Raw genomic sequence first — 10,228 nt, forward strand, 5'->3', positions numbered from 1 at the left:
ACACACATACACACACACACACACCACACACACACCACACACACACATATACACACACACCACATACACACACACCAGACACACATACACACACACACCACACACACACACACATACACACACACCACACACACACATACACACCACACACACACATACACACACACACACACACACCACACACACACACACACACACACCACATACATACACCCCATGCAAAGTACAAATAATAATAGATTATGATCTATAAATCAATAATAAATGTTATATTCTTTTTTAGAAGTTCGAGGCCAGCCTGGTCTACAGAGTGAGTTCCAGGACAGCCAGGGCTACACAGAGAAACCCTGTTTCAGAAAAAAAAAAAAAAAAAAAAGACAAAAACAAAAACAAAACAAAACAAACAAACAAAATAACAAAAACCCCTGTCAATCCTTCCCTCCAGCCCCAAATGTTATGCTCTTTTTGCTTGTTTGTTTAGAAGAAGGTTTCTCTATGTAGTCCTGGCTGCTGGAACTTGCTATGTAGACCAGGCTAGACTTGAACTCACAAAGATCTTCCTACCCCTGCCTCCTGAGGGCTGGGATTAAAGGAGTGTGCCTTGTTATAATCTTTGTTTCTGATTCAGATGACTGAATTCATCTTGAATTATGTGTGCCTGGAGTAGCGTTTACCAAGCTTTCTCTGTAGAATGGCCAGAAGGGAAATATTCCAGATGTGGTAGTCCAGATGTGGTAGTCCAGATGCTGGGCTTGGTATGTTTGACTGAGCCCTGGTCCACTGTATACATTAAAATAGGGCACATCTCTATTCATAGCTTTCATTGCGGTACTGGGGATTATGTGTGCCATGCGAACATTCTACCACGGACCTACGCCCCCAGATCTCTTTACTTTCAAACAGGGCCACGCGACACAGTCCAGGCGAGCCCTGAACTCTTGGTGTTTGTTGTCCACACAGGTCTCAAACTCCCAGTCTTCCTGACTCCGCCTCTCTCTTCGCTGAGATTACAGACCTGTACCATCACGCCTGGCTTGTGGGGTGCATCTCTTCTGAACTTCCTGTTCAGCAATGAACTCAATAGCTCCTAATGAGTCTCAGTGGGAGTATTTGCACCAGGGGAGTTGGCAAGCTGGGAAACAGGGCTTTCTTTTATTTTAGCCAGTTGACTTGTTTGCTTGTACTCTGGATGCAAAGGTAAAGCTTCTCCTGAAGGAACTCTGCCTGCCTGATCCTCGTCAGGATTTGCATGTCATTTCATGAGCTATGCAAAAGAGATTGCCACTGGACATGGCACCGAACTTCAGGTGCCCTTCCCTAACAGGGACATTACCACTTCATCAAAGTCCTTAGTAGAGCCTGGGACGCGCACTCTTCTGTTTCTTTTGTCATCTGTCCAGCTCTCAAAGTTAGCGTGGAAAGGGATATTCTTTTGGGGCATCTGTCCCGTGTAAGGGGACTCTGGATCCTTTATCTTTATTTTTTAGTTTTTGGGTTTTTTGAGACAGGGTTTCCTCTGTGTAATTGCTCTGGCTGTTTTGGAACTCACCCTGTAGACCAGGCTGTCCTAGAACTCACAGAGATTCTCCTGCCTCCACCTCCCAAGTGCTGGGACCAAAGGTGTGAGCCAACACGCCTGGCCTTTTTAAAATTATTGTTGAGACAAGGTCTCCTGTAATCCAAGCCATACAGGAGCTTACTATATAGCCAAGGATGACTTAGAAGTCAAGATGATCCTCCTGGTTCTGCCTCCCAAGAGCTAGGATCCCAGGCATGCACTGCCATGTTTGGCTTTCTTACAATGCTGTGAAGCCTCTGCTTCATGGATTCCAAACGAAAGCCAAGAGGTAGTATTACCTAAAGATGACAGAGAGAGGGTTTGGAGTTTTCTGAGCACTGTCTCAGGGAAACATAAAAGGTGTCTGTGGTGGCTCCCAGCATTCCCAGAGGACTGAGGAGCAACGAGGAAGTGCCGAGCAAGTCAACCTTGAGTTAGGTTTCGCTTTTTAATTTCTCTCTTTGTCTTTTTCATTTTTATGTCTGTGGGTGTTTTGCCTGCATATATGTCTGTGCACTACATATGTGTCTGGAATCCTTGGAGGCCACAAGGGGAACTCCTCCAGTTAGGAACTACAGATGGTTGTGAGCTTTCAAGAGGGTGATGGGAACTGAAACCTAGGTTCTCTGTAAGAATATGCTGAGCCTTCTTTCTCATGTGGCCCCAATCTGGCCTTGAACTTCTGATCCTCCTGTCTCCATTTCTCCTGTGTAGGGAGTACAGACATCTACCACCACACGTAGTTCATGTGGTGCTGGGGATGGGACCCAGGGCCTCATGTAAGCCAGGGAAACCCTCCCATCTGAACTATAGCCCCAGTATTCAGTTTCAGGTTTGAATCTTGGCTGACTCTCTCGAGTTCATCAGCTGACTCACTGTGAGCCTTAACTTCCTCCCTCTAAAGATGATGGCTTTCTGGGCTGGCAGGGAGAGCAAATCGAAACCAACAGAATGTCTAAATACGGGACCTGCTGCTGGGCACTGGCTGTCATGACACTTCTGCTTAATGTTTAAGGTATCAACCCAGTGACTGCACTGAGCATGTCTGAGCTAAATTCGGCTTAGTCACCTTTCTGCCAGAGCCTGGACCCCGGATCAGAAGAAGCCGGCTACAGCCATCCCAGACACAAGAGGCAGCTCTGTTGACACAGACGAACCCACCCAGGGATGTGGACACAGACCATCTTGGCTTCCCACCAGAGTGCCCTTGACAGACTCATTGCTGGCTTCCTCGGGGCCAGGTTACATGGCTGCTACCCTCGGCTACACCATGCTATAGCCAATGGCCTTGAGAAAAATGCCACGAGCAATTCACTTTGCGCCTACTCCACGAGGTCACTCTCCACTACTCCCCTTTCTGGGCTTGCATTTCAGGGGACCGGTCACACACCTCACAGGCCTCTGCCCACTGCCTCTGCATCCTGACAAATGTCTATAGTTTTCTGGATGAGCCAAATAGCCTTCTAACCCGTCACCTTTTTGTGGGCAATTTACTTTCCCTGAAGCTTCTGTCCCCTTACCTGATCCCTACACACACACACACACACACACACACACACACACACACACACACACGCTCCACACACACACACCCCTTCCTTATTAAGAAAATGTATTATTTTCAATGATGTGGGTGCGTGTCTGTGTTTATGCAGTGCAGGTACTCTGGAGTCCAGTAGAGGGCACTGGATCACTCAAAGCTGGAGTGACAATGTGATTTTGAGCTATCTTCTGTGGGTTTGGGGACCTAAACTCAGGCCTTCTGCAAGAACAGAAAGTATTCTTTCTTTCTTTGTTTTGTTGTTTTGTTTTTTGAGACAAGTTTTCTCTGTGTAGTCCCAGCTGTCCTGGAACTTGCTCTATAGACCAGGCTGGCCTCGAATTCACAGAGATCTGCCTGCTTCTGCCTCCTGATGGTTGGGAGTAAAGGCATGTGGCTTTAATGGCTGGTCAGAAAGCATTCTTAACTACTGAGCACCTCTGAGTCTCTTCATCTGATTTCTAAAGCCCTCTTGGAGCAGGGACACATGCCCAGTGTCATGCTTACCCGATCTACCTGGGTTAGGTGCTCCTCTTTCATCTAACTTCAAGTACAATGTGTCCACTGTCTGATTTTTGCACGGCTCCTGGGCTCTGAGCCCATCCTGACTAGCTGGGGGCCCGGACAGGTCATTCAATCGCTCTGTGTCCTTATCTGCAGGAATGCACACTGAGAGCAGCCTTGCAGATCTCAGGAGGTTAGGGGCCACTGTGACTGACAATAACAGCTACTAATAACCCATTACCTGACTTAGGCTCACAGATAGCAAGAACTCCACAAAGGTTTGTGTGGACCTGACCCCACGCCTAAAAAGGCTGGAGGTTGGTTCTTGATCACCATCACCCCTCTACACCCATATTCATATCAGGGGCTTAGGGGACAGGACTTTCTCTTATTGGTCAATGGTTTCTACAAGCCTGTTGAAGTTTGGCACTTGAATAAAATGTCAGTAAATTATGTGAAGGTAATGAATCTCCAGTTTCCAGCCCAAGAGTGTCTCCCCTGGGGCACAGAGAAAACTTTTGTCCATCTCCAGCACAGATGGAATGGGAGTTCCCCCCCCCCCCGCAACCCCCCAAGACATGTAGCACACAGAAGAAACCTTGTCTCGAAAAACAAAACAAAACAAAGCAAAACAAAACAAAACAAAACAAGAAACATGTAGCTTAGGTTGGGTGCTAACTCATGTTCCTCCAGCCTCAGCCTTCCTAAATGCTGGGCTTATAAACTTGTGCTAAGTGTTTTACCTAGTGAGGGAGGCAAGCTGAAACCTGTCTTCTCCTCTTCCCCAGCCCCTGATGGCTGTTCTAGTGTGCATCCAAGAGCCGGCATGAGTGAACAGTCCCATCTCAGGGATGCTAAGAACTTTCCGTCATTCACTATATAGTTCAACCTAGGTCAACGCTTGCATTCACTACTGGGGCATTCGGTACTCATAGGAGGCGGAGGGAGCTTGTGTGTATGTGTGCATGGTGTATTTGTGTGCACGTTCACGAGTGAATGCACACATGTGCATGCCACAGCACTTGTGTAGAGGTCAGAGGTCAGTCTTGGGTGTTTTTGTTTTCCACCTTGTTTGACACAGGGTCTCCTGTACTGCCACCGTGTATGCTACGCTAGCTGTCCCGTGGTCTTATGGGGGAGTTTTCTTTTCTCTCCTCCCATTTTGCAGTAGGGGCACTGGGATTATAGTCACCTGGGACTGAGTTAGTGTCTGTGAATTCTGGGGATTTGAACTTGTGTTGGAAGCAATTTTACCATCTCCCGAGACCAGCTGCAGGTGTTAAGAGATTTGACCTGCAGGGGACTGGAGATGAGGAAGACGTGTGGAAGAGCTCCTCCCCAGCAATGACAGAAGGGGACCTTTTTTTATTGTCTCCAAGTTGTCACATTGGCCCATTTGATGCCTGTCCTAGTGTGGGAACTGAAGACCAGGGTTGACCAGGTTTAGTCTGAGACTCTGGAGTGGCCTGTGGTGTGGGTGGAACCCAAGGCGGCTAGACCACTCTGGGGGAGGTTTGTTTCCCCGAGACCCTTGGAGGGGCTCTCCTCAGGATGCTGAGGGTTGGTGTCCTCTCCCAGTACGGCCTCCCAAAGCAAAGGCCAGGAAGCATCAAAGACCAGAGAAGAGGCCTTCTGTGGGGGCTACTTCAGAAGAGGGAGGGGGTATTTCCTTAAATTTTTCTTTTCTTTTCTTTTCTTTTCTTTTCTTTTCTTTTCTTTTCTTTTCTTTTCTTTTCTTTGACATATACTACAAGTTGACTTCGAACACACTGTCAAAGATGACCTTGAATTCAAGTCTGCTTGCTTCCAACTTCCTTAGAGCTAGGATTATAGGCACATGCCACCTTGTGGGGTTAGGTAGTGATGTAGTACCTGAGAACCAATCTAGGGTTTTGTGCATGCTAGACAAACATTCTCCTGACAACTGAGGTACACCCCTAGTTCTATTTATTTATTTATTTATTTATTTATCTTTAAAAACAGGGCCTTCTGTCTCGACTGGCCTGAAATTCACTGTGTAGATCAAACTGGCCTCGCGCCCACAGCAATCCTCCTGCCTCAGCCCCCCCCTGAGTACTGGGCTTGTAGTGGTGAGCGACCATGCATAGCTCTGTGGAGGGGGAACAATTTCAATCCTAAGAAACTGTTTTATGGACACATCTGGCCATCCGTGGGGAAGCAGCTTGTGTTGGAGAGGCGGTGTCAGGGGTGCAGCGGGCAGAACCCCGGCTTTCGGCCCAGCCTTGGACTAGGAAGGGGAAGTACTGGTCCGCATCCTCTTGGTCATGGGGCAGACTTTATTTCCCAAGCCCGGCCCAGGATGGCGTGGTGGCTAGGGGCGCAGGGCTAGGGCTCAGCTGTGCACCCTCGGGGGCGCGGCCCGCGTGACGTCCCCTCGAACACTACCCACATTCCGGGGCGCGGCGCGGGGACTGTCGACGCTTGCCCAACCCCGGCCCCCTCCCCAGAGGCCGCCCCTCCCGTCGGGCCGCGCCCGCCTCCACCAAGTCCCCGCCCGGGGCCCGGCCCATCCCGGACTCCGCCCGCCCCGGGGAGGCCGAAGCCGCTGTTGCCGCCATTGACGTCAGAGGGCGGGCACATGACCCCGCGGGGACCAATCGCGCGCGCCAGCCTCCCGCAATCTCCCCGGCAGCCGGCGCTGCCCCCGCCCGCAGCACACACTCGCGGACGGACGCGGACACACGCACCGCACAGCGCGCCCGCGCGAGGCCGAGACACGCCCGCGCCCGCCGTCCCCGGCGCCGCCCCCGCCCCCCGAGGACCCGATCCTCTCTGCGCCCCGCGATCGCCCGCCGCCCTCGCCGCAGTCGCCAGCCCGTTCGCGCCGGCATGCGCCCCAGCAGCTAGAAGGAAGCAGCCCAGGAAGCGCCCCGCGCGCCCCCGCCCGCCTCCGCGCGCTCCCGTTCGTCCCCTCGGGGCGCCCCCAGCCCACGCCCCCCCACCTTCCCGGCGGTGGGGGGGTGCGGGCCCTCCGCGGGGGCCCCGCCGGCCCGGCCCCACGCCAGCCGCGATCGCGCGCGCGGCCCCCGCCCCGGCGCGGCCATGGATGTGACGAGCAGCTCGGGCGGCGGCGACCCCCGGCAGATCGAGGAGACCAAGCCGCTGCTTGGGAGCGACGTGTCGGGCCCCGAGGGCACCAAGGTGATGGGCGCCGTGCCTTGCCGCCGGGCCCTGCTGCTTTGCAACGGGATGAGGTACAAGCTGCTGCAGGAGGGCGACATTCAGGTCTGTGTCATCCGGCACCCTCGGACCTTTCTCAGCAAGATCCTCACCTCCAAATTCCTGAGGCGCTGGGAGCCGCACCACCTAACGCTGGCCGACAACAGCTTAGCATCCGCCACGGTGAGTGGCCCTGCGTGGCCGTGGGGCTTCCCAAGCTGGGGTCCCCCGGGACCGAGGCGCCCCGCTGGTTGTCCCCGAGCGCGCGGCCCCCTAGTCCCGGCCTGCGCACGGAGCTGGGCTGGAACCTCTAGACTTGATCCTCCAAGGCAGGCTATGGGAACCCTCTTTCGTGTCCTGGACACTTAGCCCACCCGGGCTGAGCGCTTGGGGACTTTTGCCTAAGCGCTTGCGTTTCCGATGTCTGGGACCCTAGACTGGGCCCTGAGGATAGTGGTGTGTTGTTCCTTTTTTGAACTCGTTGCCCATCTGGATCTGAGCTACAGGAGAAAACAAAACGCAACCCTTTCCTCCATAAAAACCGTAACCCCCCAGCGCCAACAATTTCCAGAAAGCAACTCCTGCGTTTGCTTTAGCCTGCCTTTACCCCCCCCCCCCTTTTTTTTTCTTCCTGCTGGGCCTGGCAAGGCAAAACCGGGTGCCTGCCCTTTCTAAAAATCTCCTTCGCACGTTAGGAGGTTGGAGAGGGGGGAGGGGGCCGAGGTCCTGGACCCGCTTAGACCCTGGGATAGTCGAGTTCTCTGGGTAGAAGAAGCTGGGCTGCCCAGCTTGCCCTTGCGTTGTCTGTGGAGCGTGTGTAAGCATGTTTTGTGGCTGCGTCCTGTTTTGTTACAGTTTTTTTTTTTTTTTTTTTTTTTTTTTTTGCTGTGTGGCCAGGGCCAGGTCAGCTGGATGAGATGGAGAAAGGAGGATATCTTACTAGTTGCTTTCGGAAATCGAATCTGCAAATGGTGGCCTTCTTCCTCCTGGGGACAGACAGCTGTGGTGGGGTCGAGGAGGGGGAGAGGGGGCGGTGGGCAGGGCCTATACAGGATGCTTTGTGTTTTCCAACAAGGGCAGTTTCAAATACAGGCTCTGGCTGGGCCTTAGCCTGGCGCTTGGGGACTTATCTTTGTAGGGGCCCCCTTCTTGTCTAGAACAGACCGTACCCCCCCCCCCCCGTGGCAGGCTCCATGGTGTTTACTAAACATTATGGGAGAGGGGTAGAGTGCACCGCCTTGCTCACACCTGTGCCAAGAAAGCCCAGCCAGGAAACAGGGTGTTGCTTACATGCATGCCACAAATGTGTAGCGTGTGTAGACATTGCCTCGGCATCCATGTTCCCTTGGTGGTGTGTCACAAACTGTGACACATGCTCCGAGGAATGGGGGAGTGGGGAAAAGTTAGCCCAGACACCCTTGCTCCCCGAGTCTCCGCTTCCCCTACCCCTTTGGGGTACGCGAGGACATTTATTCTGAATTTTGGCTCTGATGTACTCAAAACCACCAATTTTTTTTTTTTTTTTCTCCCCTAGGCTGTGGGCATGTTGGTGCAGTAACTGCAGACTTTGTCCCCAGGAGGATTGAGGGTTTGCCGGGAGGTGGCCCGGCCTTCTCCTAGGCTGGTGTGTGTTCTTAAACCTGCCTTGAGTCATAGGCTTCGGCCTTGATCTCCATTTGATTGGCTAGTACTGAGGGTTTCAGGTCCCAGAGGTGCCTGGTAGCCTGCCCTGGGCTCTGGAGACCCCAAGTTTGGCTTTAGTCTTAGAAACTGGCTGAGCTGGGGGTGGGGGTGTCTTTTTAGGTTCTCTTCTTTTCCCTGCCATCCCTCAAAATGCCAAGGTGGTGTCAGCGGAGGACAGTAGTGGAGAGGGACGGGTGACCCGCTATAGGAAGGACAGGACATTCCCTGGTCCTCGGGGGCACAATCACTGTGTGGCTAGCTGATCTTTGGCTACCTCAGGCTAGAGGCCCCCCCCCCCTACTTTCCCTGGTTGCTCAAGAGGTCTGTCTGTTGGAAGAGAGCAGTAAGGAATCAGACTGGAGAGTCCCCGGCAGCCAGGTCCCCCGGCCCACTCATGCCAGCTGAGGTGTGTGTGTGGGTAGGTTGGGGGGGCTACCTCCGAGGAACACCTGAGTCCTGTGTGTGGCCCTGGGTTGTCTGAGGTGCAAGTCTGGTCTTGGTGGAGCGTTGATATGTGTCAGAAAATAGGGGAAAAGGAACTGCAAACATGGCCCAGGCTGGTATAATCCTGCCTTTCTCATTCTTCACCTGGCATGAGGGAATTCCATCCGTGTAGCTCGTGCTTTGTGGGGGCGTCAACGGGGGTGGGGGCTCCAGTGGAGGCCTCTAGTGGAGGTGTGTGGCTCCCCCACCTTCCCAGGGCCTGTGTGGATGGAGGTGTGGCCACCAGGGCCTGTAGCATTGGTCTCCAGGCCAGAGGTGGGGTTGGGGTTTGCTACTAGGGATCTTGTCCCATGTCAAGAGATATTTGCTTTGTGTCCGTCCGCTCCGTAGGAAGTGGAGGAGCCTCCTTGGGGTTCCTTTAGGCCTGGGCATTATGTAACCTGTCTGCATTTTATAGTGCGGCCCAACCACTGTATTGAGAAATGTTTGCTCAAATGAAACAAAGGTGAATTTGAGTGCAGTTCATTCCCAGAAAACCACTGGTAGCCCCTGGCCCAGCCTTGAGTTGCCCGTGTTGGAGTGTGTCTCCCACAGGGGTGAGATGTATGTGGCCCCGTAAGAAGCTAAGTTGAGAATTGTTTGGGGGGGGGGGTTATCCAGTTAACTGGGTGGACTTGAGGAACTGGACCCACGGTGACTGATCAGACTTTAAATCTGTCAACAAACAATCCACTCCTTTGCCCAAACCATCCACTGAGTCGGCTGTCTATACCTGAACTGCGAGAGATAGCGAGGCTTCCTGGACCCCAGCTTTCCCCATGCCTGGGGTGCAAACCAAGTTTCTGGGGGGGGTGGTGCGTATCTCAGTCCCTTCTGGTACGGCTTTCCAGCTGGTGACAGACACTCTTAGTGTGGAAATCTCTTCGTTCCCTGGGGCAGGAGACCTAAAAGGGAGACTGGTGCCACCAGACCTGACTCCCCTTCCCTGACCTGGCTGTAAACTTTGCCCTCCGTGGGGGTCAGGTCAGAGCTTGCCCTGTGCTGTCTACTGGTCTGGTTACTGATTAAACCCCAGCAGAAGCAAGGCCAGGTTTGATGAACTTGGGAGACTTTGGATCCTTTGGAACCGGAATGCTTGTCAACAAAGGGGAGGAGGTCTCCAGCGTCTGTAGGAGGGACCCTGGTGGGGGTCGCTGAAGGACAGAGGCTGGACCATCTTGAGGAAGGGCTTGCCTGCCCATGCATGGTCTCAGTCCTCGCTCGCTGGTTACTTGCCCATCCCTGGGTCTTCCTGGACTCAGCGGTAGCTGCCTATCTTG

At 53.2% G+C, this 10,228-nt stretch overlaps 1 protein-coding gene across 1 annotated transcript in view; it reads left to right on the forward strand.

The window, feature by feature from the left end:
* Nucleotides 1-6,313: 6,313 nt before the first annotated feature.
* The window catches only part of Cmip (c-Maf inducing protein), a 209,822-nt gene continuing 205,907 nt past the window's right edge, over nucleotides 6,314-10,228 (forward strand). Inside the window, exon 1 of the mRNA XM_021220262.2 lies at nucleotides 6,314-6,965. Coding sequence (XP_021075921.1) covers nucleotides 6,666-6,965 — 300 coding nt within the window. The 5' untranslated portion in view covers nucleotides 6,314-6,665. The remainder of the gene's footprint in view (nucleotides 6,966-10,228) is intronic.

Source organism: Mus pahari, chromosome 20, assembly GCF_900095145.1.
Source record: "Mus pahari chromosome 20, PAHARI_EIJ_v1.1, whole genome shotgun sequence".
Classification (NCBI taxonomy): domain Eukaryota; kingdom Metazoa; phylum Chordata; class Mammalia; order Rodentia; family Muridae; genus Mus; species Mus pahari.